Source organism: Schistocerca serialis, chromosome 3 (assembly GCF_023864345.2).
Source record: "Schistocerca serialis cubense isolate TAMUIC-IGC-003099 chromosome 3, iqSchSeri2.2, whole genome shotgun sequence".
NCBI lineage: Eukaryota > Metazoa > Arthropoda > Insecta > Orthoptera > Acrididae > Schistocerca > Schistocerca serialis.
In genome coordinates, this window is record NC_064640.1 from 375,787,111 (window position 1) to 375,806,325 (window position 19,215).

Here is a 19,215-nt window from a genome sequence, read left to right on the forward strand (position 1 = left end):
TTGTTTGATATAGTCGAAGTTCTCGGCGTGCCTGTCTTGTGGACCTCTGTGAACGCATCTCGGATACGCTCCACATTTTCATCAGACGTGCGTGGTCGACCAGTGCCCTTCCCTTTGCATATGCAACCAGCTTCCAAAAATCTTGTATGCCAGTCATAAATCTGCTTGTGCAGAGGCGGCTTCTCGCAGAATCAAAGGCGGTATGCACTTTGCACTTGAACGATGGATTGACTTCGCGCAAATTCCAACACACAGGATCCTTTCTCTTGTGGTGTAGTCGCCATGTTGCTACAAACAAGCAACAGAGCAGCTGTGTCTAAACTTTGAACCTTCCTCTGTCCAGTGACATACGCAATGTGTTTGTATCTTTTGTAGTTTGTCTGTAATAAACAACTGAAATCTGTTTTTTCACTGTGCGGCTGGTCCCGGTGGAGGTTCGAGTCCTCCCTCGGGCATGGGTGTTTGTCCTTAGGATAATTTAGGTTAAGTAGTGTGTAAGCTTAGGGACTGATGACCTTAGCATTTAAGTCCCATAAGATTTCACACACATTTGAACATTTTTGAACATCTGTTCTTTCTTTTTGAAACACCCTGTATATTTGTGTCGAATAACAACTGACGAAAAATTAGCCACAACGCCAAATGTGTGAAAAATCGAAAGACTTTGTAGACGACAGTGGTTTATTTACGACGAATATTCGATTTTTTTTAATATCCAGTAAAAACCATTTACAACGAACTGAAGTTTGTTACTCCATCGGGTAGTTTTTCCGTCATCTACAGCTGCAAAAGACTCTTGTAGCAGACATTCTCAGTAGCAGCAGCACCTTATTATAAGTTGCGGCTGCACTGTTTTCCGAGCGTTGTGCCGCACGGCTGACGCGGCTCATCTGTCGCTTTAAGGCCACAGACAGCGTCCGCTGCCGCTGCCGCTTCCGCCAGCCGCACGATGGGAACCGCAACTACTGGTTCGATAATGGAAGACAATAAAACGGCATGGCTGCCGCGCAGCAGAAGGTGTCGATCAGTGACTCAGGCAGGTGCAACATCTGTTGTGGTGCTGCTGTGTCGAGCCAACATTGTGCACGTAGTTGTACCGTGCCAGACGTTGTGGGGGCCTTGCAGTCCGGTGCTGGATCGTCTCAGCGTATGACCCTCGCTTCTAATGGCTGCGTACCCGAATCGTTTTTGTTGCAGCGTATCTTGTACGAAGCTGAGTGACCCAGTATGACAAATCTGGAAATTTGTGTTAAGTTCCTATGGAACCAAACTGCTGAGGTCATCGGTCCCTATGCTTACACACTACTTAATCTAACTTAAACGAACTTACGCTAAGGACAACACACACACACACACACACACACACACACACACACACACAGATGCCCGAGGGAGAACTCGAACCTCAGACGAGGGAAGCCGCGCGAACCGTGGTAAGGCGCCCTAGACCGGGCGGCTACCTCGCGCGGTCAGTATGACACACATTTTCCAAGAGACGAATCATTCTGTGCGCTCGAATTCTGACACATGCCGATACTGCGCCTTACGATGTCGACGGAGCATCACAGTACTTGCATCCAAGTTTCGGCTTCGTTCGACAGGTCTTCAGTGGCTGAGATTGGCATAACACTGATCTCTCCAATCAAACAAGAGAAGATGTTAATGGGCCTTCATGTGCACCAGCCCTCTGCAATCTTACGCACTTACTCCTGGAAAAGTGCTCTATACAATACGTTCTCGTAGTTAGAACACATAGGATCACTCTCTTTGCGTGTTGCGATATTCACTCTCGTTAATGTATTTGAGGGTAATTCTACAAAGTAATGTGAAGTACGTGGATTTAAAATCAGTTGTTGGGAGGGGTGATGGGTAAATTCGATTTATTGGGAGAATTTTAGGAAAGTGCATGTCAGCTGCAAACAATATTATGTACAGGTCGCTTATTCGACTAATTCTTGGCTACTCTTTGAGTATTTGGGCTCCTCATCTGCTCATATTAAAGGAAGAAATCCAAAGAATTTATAGTCATGCAGAGAGATTTTTAACCAGTTCAGTTTATAGGAACGTGTGACGGAGACTTCGGTGATCTTAAATGAGAATTACTGCGACCTTTTCACAATGTTAAAAAAAAAATGGCTCTGAGCACTATGGGACTTAACGTCTGAGGTCATCAGTCCCCTAGAACTTAGAACTACTTAAACCTAACTAACCTAAGGACATCACACACATCCATGCCCGAGGCAGGATTCGAACCTGCGACCGTAGCGGTCGCGCGGTTCCAGACTGTAGCGCCTAAAACCGCTCGGCTACTCTGGCCGGCTGTTCACAATGTGCTATTGGAATGTTTTAAAGATCAAATGGCCGAGATACGTTTTAACTCCCGTATATTTCGGGAAAACATCTTAAGAACGAGATGAATAACAATAGGGCTCATTCACATGGAACATTTAACGGCTGGATGAATAACGGTACGAAGACACGATGGCTTCGGTACAGATAATAGGCTTGTTGCAACAAACCATCTTCATGTAAAATCGTAGTGTTCTCCAACTTCGTGTCACCTGCGTCTGGCGTGTTGCGTGGGGGAATGTGCAGTATCCTACAGCGAGCACTACAGACCAACTTCTGTCACCGCAAGAACAGATGGCAGTCAAGGCGCATGACTGGTCATCGTCACCGCCTCAAGAGATTGTCGTTTTCCGTAATGCAATGAGTTCGTCTCGTAGGCCGGCCGGGTGACCGCTACGGTCGCAGGTTCGAATCCTCCCTCGGGCATGGATGTGTGTGATGTCTTTAAGTTAGTTAGGTTTAAGTAGTTCAAAGTTCTAGGGGACTGATGACCTTAGCAGTTAAGTCCCTTAGTGCTCAGAGCCATTTTTGTTTCTTCTCGTAGTCATGACTACAGTATGTAGTGCGTCTGAAAATTAGGTATGGGAAACATATTTCCGTTTGTTAAAGAGAGATTTCCGTACTCGTTACCTCCTAAACCGTTTAGCTGATGGCCAGTATTAATTTACCGAGCGGGGTGGCGCAGTGGTTAGCACACTGGACTCGCATTCGCGAGGACGACGGTTCAAACCCGTGTCCGGCCGTTCTGATCTAGGTTTTCCGTGATTTTCCTAAATCGTTTCAGGCAAATGCCAGTATGGTCTCTTTGAAAGGGCACGGCCGATTTCCTTCCACATACCTCCATAATCCGAGCTTGTGCTCCGTTTCTAATGGCCTCGTTGTCGACGGGACGTTAAACACTAATCTCCTCCAGTATTAATTTGTAGAAATATTGCAGTTCCTTTGACATAACGTATTAAATTCATTGCGAATAATGTTACTAAGAGGATGTAAAGCTCGCAAACGCGATAAGTGGGAAACGATGATAACTATTATTAGTGAACAAAGTTCTTGGAAAACTTTAGTTTGCAATTTCTGTGTCTCAACGGAATACGCAAATATACTTAACCTACAATGTTCGCACGTAACTGTTACGTACGTCGACCTAAATGAAATCCGAACGTGAGCAAATGATAACTGTGCATCCTGTGAGCGGTGTTGCCCTTTTACGTTAGTAATTGCAGTGTAATGTCTGATCAGTACTGGAATAAATGGTGTGCAAGACGTATGGACCAATATTTTACTTATTCTTAGCTGAAAGTCAACAATATCGCACCACTGGAAATTCTGGCTGCCTACTGTTAAGGAATAATAATCGTCATGTGAGTAAAAACGGCACAATTGTATTATGTAAAACTACATGCAGACTGCCTTGCCAAAAGTAGCAGCATAGGCCTTTTTTTATAATTACACGTTTAGGTAATTGTTTAAATCAAAATCTGTATTAGCAAACGACTGATCGGGAGCTTGGTCACATAGTTCATGTTGCAGATTGCCTAACGGCTTCCAAGGACAACAAAAAATTGATTTTCAATATTTCAGTTAATTATCTACGGAATTTAAAAATAATAAATTCTGTCGTAATCTCTTTGAGTGGCACAATCTAATGATACAAACAAACAAAAACTACGTCCGAACAGGTCTCGGAAGCCCCAACGTTACTGACCACCGCTCTGTCGTCTTCAACCGATAGGCGTAAGTGGATACGGATATGGAGGGGCATGTCGTCAGCACACCGCCCTCACGGCCGTTGTCAGTTTTCGCAACCGGAGCCGGCTACTTCTAGTCATAAAGCTCCTCAATTGGCCTCACAAGGGCTGAGTGCACCCCGCTTGCCAACAGCGCTCGGCGACGCGAATCTTATGTTAAAGTCTTAACACAACAAGACAAGTATTACAGTTAGAAACTATGTGCTTGTTTTGAGGCACCGTAACAGCGCGCAAATGCCCAGGCTTTAGTCATCTAGTTCAAATGATTCAAATGGCTCTGAGCACTATGGGACTTAACATCTGAGATCATCAGTCCCCTAGAACTTAGAACTACTTAGACCTAACTAACCTAAGGACATCACGCACATCCATGCCCGAGGCAGGATTCGAATCTGCGACCGTAGCGGTCGCGTGGTTCCAGACTGTAACACCTAGAACCGCTCGGTCACCCGGTAGGCTTAGTCATATAGTATTTGCGAATGAGAGGACTTAGCGACTTCCAAAAAGCCTTACATATAATTTCTAACCTTTAAGAAACTTTTTCTCGCTGACACTCCGCACAAAATGACGAAAGGAAAAAAGTTTATCGCTTATCACATTCTCGTTGATCGTGAAGTAAAACTTCAGCATCAGGTGCGACGTTTTTATTTATTACTTCTTTACCACTAACTCTATTCACAACATATTGTGCAGACATTATCCTAGTACACCACTAAACAAACCTGCAACACTATGTTATTGTACGACAATAGTTCAGGAAATATGACATCACAAGCACAGAGATGTATGAAAAATTTGCTTTTGCTTAAAATGGAGCTGAAATTACCCAGGCTATATTCATCCGGTGCTTCATAATGAGAGCACTCAGAGGCTTCCGACAAACAAAACATAATTTAAGACCTTTTCAAAACTTTTTCTCACTTACGTGCTTAAAGCCAAATATATAACACTTTACATTTTTTTATGAAGTAATGGGGCATTTGAAGTTGTTTTGTGCACGGGAGTTCGATAGTTCGATTCATCAAGGATTCGGGGGTTTACTTGTTAAATAACATCCCAGTGAAGACGCACGTGAGTGGAGAAGTATAATTTGGTAAAAAATAAGGAATTATTATTGTCAGCAAAAAAGTTACGAGATAAAGAAGCAGAATTCCTTACAAGACACGATACTGTTTATGCATATAGCCACCATACGTTGACATGAGCTGTAGAAACTGTACATGTAAGCGTTGTCGAAAAATTGTGTCTGTTCATCGGACCCCGTCTCTCATCCGCGAAGAAGGTAGCTAAGGAAACTCCTGTCTGGTCTATTCTCAAGGACTGTTCTCCTCTCTGGGGGTCACCAAACAGCGTTACCTGAATATATGGAAAAGTTCTAAAATAACTGTGAAATGTGTCACAAGTTTGTTTAAAAATGTAAGAGTATTTAGAGATTTGCTCAACAAAATTCGATGGGGAAATCTAAAACAAAGTAGTTTGCGTCATGAAAAACAATCCATCTTAAAGTCCGAGAACCCTCCTCCTGAGAGAAGTTAAGAAATTTATTGCTGCGAGACACGTATAGTTAAGTCACGACTGTATGCAGCTATTAGACTTCTCGTGAATGGCGGAGTGCACAAATACTCCATTTACGATTCGCCAATGGTCGTCATTCGGATCGTTTTTTCTTTGCGTGCCAGCGGTTTAACAGGACAACGAAGATAAATAACTCCTCTGCATGTGAATTACGGTCACTGATTAGATTTCTCAGTGTAAAAGGTCATCAAGCGACAGAAATTACGCCCTTTTGGCCCACGTTTATGGCTTTCAGCAATGAGTGAAGGAAAAGTAAAGTAATTGTTTTCTGATCTCGAGCAAATCGGTGTGAATATACACGATGGGGAGATGAGTGACACTCATATGCTCCTGGTGAAAAGTTGTTGGAAACACGCTGCTTCCCAATGAATGTGCTTGTATGTGTGTTTTGTGGATGTGTTCTGAATTTTACACTGGAGCAAATGAAAGGATGTTTGTAATCAATCACAGATGGACATGCCTCAGCAAACCTGACCAGCAGGCAAATTTGTTAACGTACACAACTTAAACAGATAATTACTATTAACAAACCGTACATAAATACGGCAATCACTAGCAGTAGTTGATAGGCATTGCTACAGCCATTTATTTTGTTCTCATTCTTGTCCAATTCGGGAGGACGACGGTTCAGACCCGCGTCCGGCCATGCTGATGCAGGTTTTCCGTGATTTCCTTAAATCGCTTAAGGCAAAATGCTTCCTTCGAACCGGTACGGCCGCCTTCCTTGCCCATCCTTCACTAATCTGGTGGAACCGATGACTTCGCAGTTTGGTCCCCTCCCCTAGATCATTCAACCAACCATTTTTGTCCAGTCCAGCTCTCCGTCTTTACGAACATGATTTTAACAGGACGTTAAACTCTATTGTCCCAATGATTTCTTACTTCCCACGGGCATGTCATGTACGGTGGTGAAGTTAGAGATATTAGGTCTTATACAAAGGCGTGTAGGCAACCTTTCTCCCTTGCATCATCTGCGAATATAAATTTTCTTATTATTTATTTCCGGAAGTTCCACGGAACCGTAAGAACCAAAGTTATTACGTCGCGGAAGAAGTAACTACATGTGTGATTCGATGGGCTCACGATCTACCCATCTGATCTTCAGTATTCTTCTGTAGCACCACATTTCGAAAGGTTCCATTCTCTTTTTGTCTGAACTGTTCATTGTCCACGTTTCACTAACGTACAAGACTGCACTCTAGGCGAATACCTTCAGAAAAAGACTTCTTAACACTTCAGTCTATATTCGGTGTTAACAAATCCTCTTCAGAAACGATTTTCTTGCCATTGACAGACTGCATTTTATATCCCCTCTCCTTCGGCCGTCATCAGTTATTTTACTGCCCAAATAACAAAACTCGTCTACTACTTTAAGTGTCTCGTTTCCTACTCTTAATTCCGTCAGCATCACCTGATTTAATTCTACTACATTCCATTACCCTTACTTTGCTTTTGTTAATGTTCGTCTTATATCCTCCTCTCAAGACTCTATCCACCCTGTCCAACTGCTTTTCCAAGTCTTATGCTGTCTTTAACAAAATTACAATGTCATCAGAAAATCTCAAAGCTTTTTTTCTTCTTCCTGATTTTTGATTCCTTCTACAAATTTTTCTTTGGTTTCCTGTACTGTTGGCTCTGTGTACAGATTGAATAACATCGTGGATAGGCTACAACCCTGTCTCACTTTCTTCTCAACCACTGCTTTACTTTCATGCCCCTAGACTCTTACAACCGGTGTCTTGTTTCTGTACAAGTTGTTGATAACCTTTAGATCCCTGTTTCTATCCATGTCCTCCAGAATTTCGAAGAGTGTAGTCCAGTCGAAATTGTCAAAAGCCTTCTCCAAATCTACAAATGCTGTAAACATAAGTTTACGGTTCAAATGGTTCAAATGGCTCTGAGCACTATGGGACTTAACATCTGTGGTCATCAGTCCCCTAGAACTTAGAACAACTTAAACCTAACTAACCTAAGGACATCACACACATCCATGCCCGAGGCAGGATTCGAACCTGCGACCGTAGCGGTCACGCGGATCCAGACTGAAGCGCCTAGAACCGCACGGCCACACCGGCCGGCTAAGTTTACGGTTCCTTAACCAGTCTTAGAAGATAGGTGGTGGGCTCAGTATTGCCTCATGTGTCCCTACATTTCTGCAGAATCTAAACTGATCTTCCCAGAGGTCGGTTTCCACCAGTTTTTCCATTCTTCTGTAAATAATTCATGTTAGTATTTTGCAACCATGACTTATTAAAATGGTAGCTCGGTAATATTCATACCTGTCAGCACCTGCTTTATTTGGAATTGAAATTATCAGTCTAAGGTTATTTCACCTGTCTTATACATCTTGCACACCAGGTGGAACAGTTTTGCTATGGCTGGCACTTCTAAGGATATCAGCAGGTCTGAGGGAATATCGTCTGCTCCAGGGATCTTGTTTCGGCTTAGGTCTTTCAGCGCTCTGTCAAATTCTTCTCTCAGTATCATATCTTCTATCTCATCTTCAATTACGTTCTCTTCCCTTTCTATAATATTGTCTTCAAGTTCATTACCCTTGGCCGGCCGGGGTGGCCGAGCGGTTCTAGGCGCTACAGTCTGGAACCGCGCTACCGCTACGGTAGCAGGTTCGAATCCTGCCTCGGGCATGGATGTGTGTGATGTCCTTAGGTTAGTTAGGTTTAAGTAGTTCTAAGTTCTAGGAGACTGATGACCTTAGAAGTTAAGTCCCATAGTGCTCAGAGCCATTTGAACCATTTTTGAACCCTTGCAGAGACCCTCTGTGTATTTCTTCCACCTTTCGGCTTTCCTTTCTTTGCTTATTACTGGCTTTTCATTTCAGCTTCTTACATTAATACAGCTGTTTTTCTTTTCTCCAAAATCTCTTCAATTTTCCTGTAGGCGGTATCTATCTTTGTATTGGTTATAATTGCTTCTATATCCTTACATTTGTCACCTAGCCAAACCTGCGTAGCCATTTTACACTTCCTGTTACTAATTTTTTTTTAGAAATTTATGTTTCCCTTTGACTGCTTGATTTGTTGTATTTTTGTATTTTCTCCTTTCATCAATTAAGCTCAGTATCTCCCGTAATATCCAAGTATCTCTGTTAGACCTTATCTCTTTATCTTTTTGATCCTCTGTTGCCTTCACTATCTCATTCGTCTTCTACTGCATTCCTTTTCCCTGTTTCAGTCAACCGTTGCCTGTTTCAGTCAACCGTTGCCTAATGCTACCTCCAAAACTCTCAACAACCTCTGGTTCTTTCAACTTACCCAAATCCCATCTCCTTAATTTCGTATCTTTTTGCATTTTTTTTCAGTTTTAATCTACCGTTTATAACCAGTAAATTGTGGTCAGAGTATACATCTACCCCTGGAAACGTCTCTCATTTTAAAATCTGGTTCCGAAATCTCTATCTTACCATTATAAAATCAATTTGAAACCTTCCAGTGTCTCCAGGTCTCTTCCACGTATACAACCTATTTTCATGATTCTTAAAACAAGTGATACCTATATTTAAGTAATGCTCTGTGCAATATCCTACCAAGTCGCAGTCTCATTCCTTTCCCCCAGTCCATATTCACCTACTAATTTTCCTTCTCTTCCTTTTCCCACTGCCTGATTCTAGTCGCCCAACATAATCACATTTTCCTCTCTCTTAATTATGGGAATAATTTCTTTTATCTCACCATACATTTCTTCAATCGCTTCATCATTTGCAGAGCTAGTTGGCATATGCAGTTGTACTATGTGGTGGGTGTTGCTTTCGTGTTTATCTTGACAACGATAATGCGTTCACTATGCCACTCATAGTAGCTTACCCGCTATTCCTAACTTCTTATTCATTATTGTGTCTACTCATGCATCACCCCTATTTGATTTTGAAGTAATAACCCTGTACTCACCTGACCAGAAGTACTGGTCTCCTTGGCACAGCACTTCACTAATTCCACTATATCTAACTTCAACATATCCATTTCCCTTTTCAAATTTTTCAGTCCGTCTGCCTGATTAGGGTAACTAACTTTCCATGCTCCGATCTGCAGACTACCAATCTTGTTTTTTTCTGATGACATCTTCCTGAGCAGTCGCAGCGCGGAAATTCGAATGGGGAGAATATTTCACCTTTTGAATATATTTTACCGAAAAGGATGCCATCGTCATGTAACCACACAGAGCATCACGCTCTTGGAAAAAATAACAGATGTAGTTCCCCTTTCTTTCAGCAATTCGCACTACAAGCACAGCAAGACGACGTTGGTTGATGTTAGGACGCCAGATCAGTCCGTGATCCAGAATGTTGCCACCCACAAATACTGAAAAGGCTGCCGACTCTCCTTTGGAACCTCACGTTTGTTTGGCTTGTCAATAGATACGCCTCATTTGAATGCACCCACGGTACGGCATGCGTATCTTCGATGCACGCAAGCCGACCCACGACGGCAAGGTCCATGGCTCATGAGGTGGAAAACCTGATTAGCCTGGTTAATGACTATCCGAGACTCCGCGGAAGACGGAATACCGCGGTTAATTCAGAGTGCACACATTTTTATCGAAAACTACTATTTGCTAAAGTTAGAACACATGATACATGTCACATTTGAACCCCCATTTCATTATTTACGCCTTAGCCTACTCCCCAGACACTGACAACTTATCATTACACATACTGTATTTCACTGTATTTCGTATATTCTGTTTTCAGTAAATAACAGTCAAAATTTTTTGTTTATTTTCGATTCATTTTCTTCCTGTCGACGGTTCTAGTTTTCTGGAGAGTCGAAACTTGGTACATTCAAACGAATTTTGTCCTGCATTATCTAATAACACCGAGCGAGGTGGCGCAGTGGCTAGCAAACTGGACTCGCATTCGGGAGGACGACGGTTATATCCCGCGTCCGGCTATCCTGATTTAGGTTTTCCGTGATTTGCCTAAATCGCTCCAGGCAAATTCCGGGATGGTTCCTTTGAAAGGACACGGCCGGCTTCCTTCCTCGTCCTTCCCTAATCCGATGAGACCGATGACCTCGCTGTCTGGTCTCCTCCCCCAAAACAATCCAATCCAAAATCTAATAACAGATCCACGAGTTTCAGTGGGTTGGCGTGCGTGATGACGAGTTCCTCCATCACCGACGAATTCATTAGATCATTTATAAAAATACGAGGACACGCTGAAAAGCAATTCCTCCGAATTTTTAATGTGAAAACCCTAAAGCTTTTAAAATAAAACCAATGTTATTAACATTCTACATCTTTATTCTTCATGTCTACATATTTAAAGCCCTTTGCCGCTAGAGGGCTCCGAATTGTAGGATGTGTGGCGGTATGTAAAGTAACTCTGTCGGTGCGTGAGAAACAGAGTTTCGAATTCGAAGACTTTGTCCGCACATGGCATTCTTCGGCATTACAGTGCCAGACCGCACACGAGCGCTGCGACATCTGCAACAATCCGACGCCCTGGTTGCACTCTCATCGATCTTTCTCTATACAGTCCCGACTCGGCCGAACCCGATTAGCATCTATTACGAGAACCTAAAGAACACTTTCGAACACTTCACCTTGGTGGTGATCAAACAGTGCAAGCAGAGGTGAGATTGTAGCTCGTCAGCAAAATTAAACATTCTACAGTGTCAGTATCAACAAACTAATCTTATCTACATCTACATACTCCGCAAGTCACCGTATGGTGCGCTGTGGAGGTTGTCCTGTACCGACACTAGCCATTTCGTTTCCTTTTTCAGTGTCAAATAGACCGAGAGAAAAACGACTGTCTGTATGCCTCCGTATGAGGCCTAATTTCTCCTGTTTTACCTTCGTGGTCCTTGCGCGCAATGTATGTTGGCAGTAGTGGAATGGTTCCTGATTATTAGAGATCTGATTAGGGGGTGAATCGCCTTCTGACGCTACAACGTGAGTCTCATGCATAATAGCGTACTCTAAACGGAAATATTCCTTCTAATTGTACACTACTGGCCATTAAAATTGCTACACCACGAAAATGACACGCTACAGACGCGAAATTTAACCGACAGGAACAAGATGCTGTGATATGCAAATGATTAGCTTTTCAGAGCATTCACGCAAGGTTGGCGCCGGTGGCGACACTTACAACGTGCTGACATGAGGAAAGTTTCAAACCGGTTTCTCATACACAAACAGCAGTTGACCGGCATTGCCTGGTGAAACGTTGTCGTGATGTCTCGTGTAAGGAGGAGAAATGCGTACCATCACGTTTCCGACTTTGATAAAGGTCGGATTGTAGTCTATCGTGATTGCGGTTTATCGTATCGCGACATTGCTGCTCGAGTTGGTCGAGATCCAATGACTGTTAGCAGAATATGGAATCGGTGAGTTCAGGAGGGTGCTACGGAACGCCGTGCTCAATCCCAACGGCCTCGTATCACTAGCAGTCGAGATGACAGGCATCTTATCCGCATGGCTCTAACGGATCGTGCAGCTACGTCTATCCCTGAGTCAACAGATGGGGACGTTTGCAAGACAACAACCATCTGCACGGACAGTTCGACGACGTTTGCAGCAGCATGGACTATCAGCTCGGATACCATGGCTGCGGTTACCCTTGACGCTGCATCACAGACAGGAGCGCCTGTGATGGTGTACTCGACGACGAACCTGGTTGCACGAATGGCAAAACGTCATTTTTTCGGATGAATCCAGGTTCTGTTTACCGCATCATGATGGTTGCATCCGTGTTTGGCGACATCGCGGTGAACGCACATTGGAAGCGTGTATTCGTAATCGCCATACTGGCGTATCACCAGGCGTGATGTCATGGGGTGCCATTGGTTACACGTCTCGGTTACCTCTTGTTCGCATTGACGGCACTTTGAACAGTGGACGTTACATTTCAGATGTGTTACGATCCGTGGCTCTACCCTTCATTCGATCTCTGCGAAACCCTACATTTCAGCAGGATAATGTACGACCGCATGTTGTAGATCCTGTACGGGCCTTTCTGGATACAGAAAATGTTCGACTACTGCTCTGGCCAGCGCATTCTCCAGATCTCTCACCAATTGAAAACGTCTCGTCGACGGTGGCCGAGCAACTGGCTCGTCACAATACGCCAGTCACTACTCTTGATGAATTGTGGTATCGTGTTGAAGCTGCATGGGCAGCTGTACCTGTACACGCCATCCAAGCTCTGTTTGACTCAATGCCCAGGCGTATGAAGGCCGTTATTACGGCCAGAGGTGGTTGTTCTGGGTACTGATTTCTCAGGATCTATGCTCCCAAATTGCGTGAAAATGTAATCATATGTCAGTTCTAGTATAATATATTTGTCCAATGAATACCCGTTTATCATCTGCATTTCTTCTTGGTCTAGCAATTTTAATGGCCAGTAGTGTAATGGAATGGTTAAGGCTTTTTTTCCAAATTCCACGAACTCTGTACTGATAATCTGCAAATCTGATGGGCACCCGTATAATCAGGAGCTTGCTTCATGTAAAAGCTGTAGGGCTCGACCTGCTGAAAACAATTAGTGTAAGACATAAGGAATGTTGCAAAACTAGCTGCAGTAAGGTAATATATTTTTTAAATATTTTACACAACAGGCCTGGTTCGGCTTCTTGACATTATCAAGTGACGTCTAGTTGGAAGTGACAACCATGTTGCATCCACAACAAATTTTTTCTGTCATGCCTTGGTAAGTATATTACCTTTTGTAGTTACGAAATGTAAAAATACGTTTTTGTCGGATTACCAAGATATGACAAAGAATTTACTACAGATGCTAATCGTTCGTCACTTCGAACTAGACGTCACTTGATAATGAAAATAAGTCGAAACTGACCTAGCGCGTTGTATATATATATATATATATATATATATATATATATATATATATACTGGGTGATCAAAAAGTCAGTACAAATTTGAAAACTTAATAAACCAAGGAATAATGTAGGTAGAGAGGTAAAAATTGACACACATGCTTGGAATGACATGGGGTTTTATTAGAACAAAAAAAAAAAAAAAAAAGAGTTCACTAAATGTCCGACAGATGGCGCTGGACAGTAAAACGTCAGTGACTGCACATGACAGTCGTGTATAAAAGGAGCTGTAATAGAGAGAAACGGATGCGCCAGTAGTCGCAGCATGTTGACGTTACCTGAAAAGGCGCTTTTAGTGAAGCTGTATTATCAGACACGTGAAAGATCTCTTGCGCTTGTCGTTTGGTGATGATCGTGTGTTCAGCCGCCACTTGCGTCATGCTTGTCCTCCCAGGTCCCCAGACCCCAGTCCGTGCGATTATTGGCTTTGGGGTTACCTGAAGTCGCAAGTGTATCGTGATCGACCGACATCTCTAGGGATGCTGAAAGACAACATCCGACGCCAATGCCTCACCATAACTCCGGACATGCTTTACAGTGCTGTTCACAACATCATTCCTCGACTACAGCTACTTTGAGGAATGATGGTGGACATATTGAGCATTTCCTGTAAAGAACATCATCGTTGCTTTGTCTTACTTTGTTATGCTAATTATTGCTATTCTGATCAGATGAAGCGCCATCTGTCGGACATTTTTTTGAACTTTTGTATTTTTTTTGTTCTAATAAAACCCTATGTCATTCCAAGGATGTGTGTCAATTTGTACCTCTCTATCTACATTATTCCGCGATTTATTCAGTTTTCAAATTTATAATGACTTTTTGATCATCCGGTATATAGCAGCTAGTTTTGGGGCATTCATTATGTCTTATACTGACGTATACTATGCTGCGGGCCCAACGGAACGTAAAATATTGAAAACGTTGAGTAAAACGTTCTCGGTTTTCCAGCCGCGTCAATTCGAATAAAATCCTCGAGCTTTCGATGGCGGAGACGGCCATCGAAAGCTAGAGGATTTTATTCGAATTGACGCGGCTGGAAAACCGAGAACGTTTTATTTTTTATTTTATTTTATTTATTTATTGCTCTGTGGGACCAAATTAAGGAGAAGTCTCCATGGTCATGGAACGAGTCAATACATGAAATTATAACACGATAGTAGAAATAGATCAAATGAAATACAAGAAACGTATTTAGGCGACAATTCGTAAGGTTAAATAAAGAAAATCAACAAGGAAACACTGGAATTTGCTTAATTTTTGAGCTCTTCCAGGAGCTCCTCGACAGAATAGAAGGAATAAGCCATGAGGAAACTCTTCAGTTTAGACTTAAAAGCGTTTGGGCTACTGCTAAGATTTTTGAGTTCTTGTGGTAGCTTATTGAAAATGGATGCAGCAGAATAGTGCACTCCTTTCTGCAAAAGAGTCAAGGAAGTGCATTCCACATGCAGATTTGATTTCTGCCTAGTATTAACTGAGTGAAAGCTGCTAACTCTTGGGAATAAGCTAATATTGCTAACAACAAACGACATTAAAGAAAATATATACTGTGAGGGCAATGTCAGAATTCCCAGACTCTTGAATAGGGGTCGACAAGAGGTTCTCGAACTTACACCACATATAGCTCGAACAGCCCGTTTTTTGAGCCAAAAATACCCTTTCTGAATCAGAAGAATTACTCCAAAAAATAATACCATATGACATAAGCGTATGAAAATATGCGAAGTAGACTACTTTTCGTGTTGAACTGTCACTTATTTGAGATACTGTTCTAATGGTAAATAAAGCAGCATTTAGTTTCTGAACGAGGTCCTGAACATGGTCTTTCCACAACAGCTTACTATCTATCCGAACGCCTAGGAACTTGAACTGTTCCTCTCGCTTATAATATGCCCATTCTCTCCGATCAAAATATCAGTTCTTGGTGAATTGTTCATGTATGCCGTCGCGAAAGACTCCGAGGACATATTGAAAAAGTTTTTAATTATTTGTAATGTTTAGCGGAAGATCATATGTGAAGAGAAGCCATAGAGCAAGAACTTAACCCTGTGGCGCCCCTTCCTGCTCACAGCACCCAGATATTTTTTTCGCTCTTTGTTGACACAGGGAAAGGGAGCAGCGGGCTGATGCGGAAGGTACGTACCCCGCCAGCGGCTGGCGGAGAACTAGTGCAGATGTAGATGAGGTAATGTCTGCGGCGGCGGCGGCGGCGGCGCGCGGTCGTGGCGCTGCGAGCCGCGGCGGCTGAGCGATAAGCGCGCAGCTAGGCTGACTCTGCAGTTTGGTGGCGGCAGCCTGAGCGGGTGCGTCGCGTTGCAGGTGACGCTGCTACGCCTGTGACCGCCGCCGGATAGCATGCGCTGTGCGCCCAGGACGCCGCCGCGACCACGCTCCACCCGGCCGCCCAGCTAGCACCCGAGACTCGAGCTCCAGCGCCGCAGTGCCTTGTTCCCCGGGGGGAGGGGACGGGGTGTCGGGGGGGATGTGTCTGTAGCGGCACAAACGGACGCCTGTGGCGAGTGCTCGTGTGAGCGATGGACGACGGCGAGGACTACTTGGGGGCTCCGAGCTCGGGACCCGAGGTCAAGGGTCAGCAGGCGATGGGAGGAGGCTGCGTCTTCAACAAGGCGGCGCCGGAGGTGGTGACCAAGGCGACGGCCGGAGGCAGCAGCGAACTGGGCGACATGACCTTCTGCATGGCCAACTACGTCAAGGACGCCATGAAGGTACCAACTCTGCTTTTCGCGCTTCCTGCTTGCGCACCACTTTCCCTCAAAGTAATCCTTATTTGTAGTGTCTGCACCGGCGACTTCACTATTGCAGCGTCAGACCATTTTCCTCTACCGTTACTTTCGACAAACCTCCGTTATACCCGGAGCACTAAATCGAAATTTGTTGGCATCAGCTATTCGGTTGGGTATTTTCTTTCTCCAATTTCGTATTCTCAGCAGTTCTCTCCACCTGCAAGAGAATTTGCGCTCACAACTGCCGTGCTTCTCGCTTCCGTGCCAAATATCACTATGCATCGCCTTTTCTTTTAGTCGACCTACTGTGACGTTGTCTAGCCAGCACGGAAATCTCATCGCAGCCTCCACAATGAGCCTAATTTCGCGCTCCACAAGGACACGTCTTTCCTCATTGTCAGTGCCCTCTGCTGGCAGCCGGAGAAGGACCAGCCGATGTCGTGACGGTGCTCGTAGATCGAGGAGGATGCGCCCGCTGGCAGTGTTCCCGGTAGCGTGATGTGTGACGTGCGCCGAGAGGCCCTGGTATCTGTGCATGGGTGCCGCTCACACTTATCACCAGAGTTCCCTGCCCGCCATCTTGCTAAGCAGCCACACTGTACAAGAGAGCGTTAATCGCCTAATGAGAGACAATTGAAGCTTAGGGGGCGTTACAGCCCGAGGGTCAGTCACCTATATATCCGCTGCTTCTCATCCTGTCTACTTACGCAGCTGTGTGAATACGGAACGTTAGTTCACCAGTGTAGCCCAAAATGAAAATGAATGGCAACGCTTTTTCCCATAACGTTGTAGAATATAGTAACAAACGGATACTCCTTTCCTTTCAATTTGCACCTACTGTACGGTCACAGCGCGTACGAATGATTAGTTGGACGTAAGAAGGCGTCAGAAACAAGACGGTTCTTGATAAGAAGAAAAGAAAAATAGGTTCATTGTTGTCAGTGACGCTAGTGTAGGAATGATTAGTTGGACGTAAGAAGGCGTCAGAAACCAGACGGTCCTTGATAAGAGGAAAAGAAAAATAGGTTCATTGTTGTCAGTGACTCTAGTGTAAATTCTGATTTTCTGAGACATGGTACTTCCATACAGGTCCAGCACTTAAACGCATTTATTATAGTTTATCCTCTCCTTTTTCGGACTGCGTATTGGGTAACTGTATGGTCGCAACTGGGCAGGGGGTTGCCGTTTTGTATATTAGGCTATTCGAAAAGATATATTTAGATTTATTCAGACTCTGGCTGATTAACTTCTAATTAGCAGCTATTTGTGTAGAATTTTAAGCTGACTGCGGTGGTATTGGTAACTCTGTAGTTATTCGATACCGTTCGCAAAAGAGATGGAGTCAAACTATCGGACTACGTGAATAGTCATACATCAGCATACAAGCGCGACTTCCACATTTTTATTACGATACTGAGATAAAATTGCTCTACTTTTTTTCACAATATACGCCATGCTGATTATTTGTTTCATGGGACACTAACTTCGATACTCTCCTTTCGTGGGCAATTTGTTAACACATGCACACTACTTGATTAGTAGTAAAAGGTACGTAGAGGACCCCGCTGCTTATTTCGTAATTTATGTACAATATCTGTACATAGTATGCATGAATACGTGTCGGAAACTTGTCTTTCATCTAACATACTTCTTCTGAATTTACCTCGAAGTTTTAGTTTTTACGGTAAAAAGTTCATTAAATATCACAAATTGTATTTTTAAGTGTTTTGACGAAACCGAAAGGCTGATGATTTTGACTGCACCATCACGTGTAACGGCGTGATATGTGTACTGCAACACCTTTTCACTCAGTTCTGGAGATGGTCGTTACCGACCGAAATTAATTATTTGATTACAAATAAACATTGCGATACAAGACTGAAATTATAATAAAGAAAATGACATAGTATTTAAATATGACGCTGACGTAAACATTAGGCTACGTTACAGGTCAGTCTGTTACCTCAATATTTATTTGGCTTTCACATTCGTTGGCTTCGCCAATTCACCATATTATCACCTTTCACCCTAACCTAGGTCTCGCGCTACGCTACAGGTCAGTCTGTCACCACAACAAAGATTTCAGAGGCCAATATCGCACTTTAACTAATTAGCTGTACTACACTAGCGCACAAGCACGACTTCCACTTCTAGGGTAAGATATTCGGGAGGAACAGAGTTTATTTAAATTCCCGTGATTTCTCTACATCCGTTAAGGCAAATACCGGGGTGATTCCTTTAAAGACACTGTCTGTTTCCATCCCTTCCCTTTCCTTCCCCTACCGTAATGACACTGCCGTCGACGGGACGTTAAACCCTAATCCTTTCGTAAGTCTGTTGAATTAAATGTCGACTGGAGGTTAAACGTTTACATTCCTTTCTTCTGTCCTTCCTACAAATGTCCGCACCTGGCGTCATTAATTTTCCTGTCTGTTAGTTCCGCTGCAACGCGCCTTTGTTCTTTGTATTCGGAATATTGCCAGGCTAGTTTAGTTGCAAACTTTGTTTCATTATTCACTATGAAGAGATAACAAGGGAACCGAATTATACGAGCGCACGTTCTGTGGAAATGATAAATTTCAGATAAAGAGTATATTTCATTAGGGATGATGTTAAATTAATATAGTTGTATTAGAATGTTCAGATGAATCTGCGCGTAGTAGTCTCAATTACTTGCCGTTAATACTATTGAAGCAGGAGTAATACCAGTGGTCTCAAAATGTTCACATCTACTGTTTTTTAGGTGCGATGTGAGTGCATCTCATTGAAATAAGTTACTTCACTAGTCAGACTGTGCAGAATGTAAGTATACTGGTTGTAAACGATAATTGTTTACATCGTAACACAATGGTATAGAGGAAGTCGAGACGTAAAATAGGGCACTACGTAAAATTGGCCTAAAAAAATTTAGGTTTTCAATATTTTCTCGCTCTCTTCGCACAA

The 19,215-nt window shown here is 43.4% G+C and overlaps 2 protein-coding genes across 2 annotated transcripts in view; both read left to right on the forward strand.

Annotated features, from left to right (window-relative positions):
- LOC126470874 (uncharacterized) overlaps positions 1–15,983 on the forward strand; it is a 414,964-nt gene extending 398,981 nt beyond the window's left edge. Inside the window, exon 5 of the mRNA XM_050098890.1 lies at positions 15,848–15,983. Within this exon, the coding sequence (XP_049954847.1) occupies positions 15,848–15,868 (21 nt within the window). The 3' untranslated portion in view covers positions 15,869–15,983. The remainder of the gene's footprint in view (positions 1–15,847) is intronic.
- Positions 15,984–15,995: 12 nt separating this feature from the next.
- The window catches only part of LOC126470201 (kelch-like ECH-associated protein 1B), a 113,936-nt gene continuing 110,716 nt past the window's right edge, over positions 15,996–19,215 (forward strand). The window contains exon 1 of the mRNA XM_050097872.1: positions 15,996–16,254. Within this exon, the coding sequence (XP_049953829.1) occupies positions 16,063–16,254 (192 nt within the window). The 5' untranslated portion in view covers positions 15,996–16,062. The remainder of the gene's footprint in view (positions 16,255–19,215) is intronic.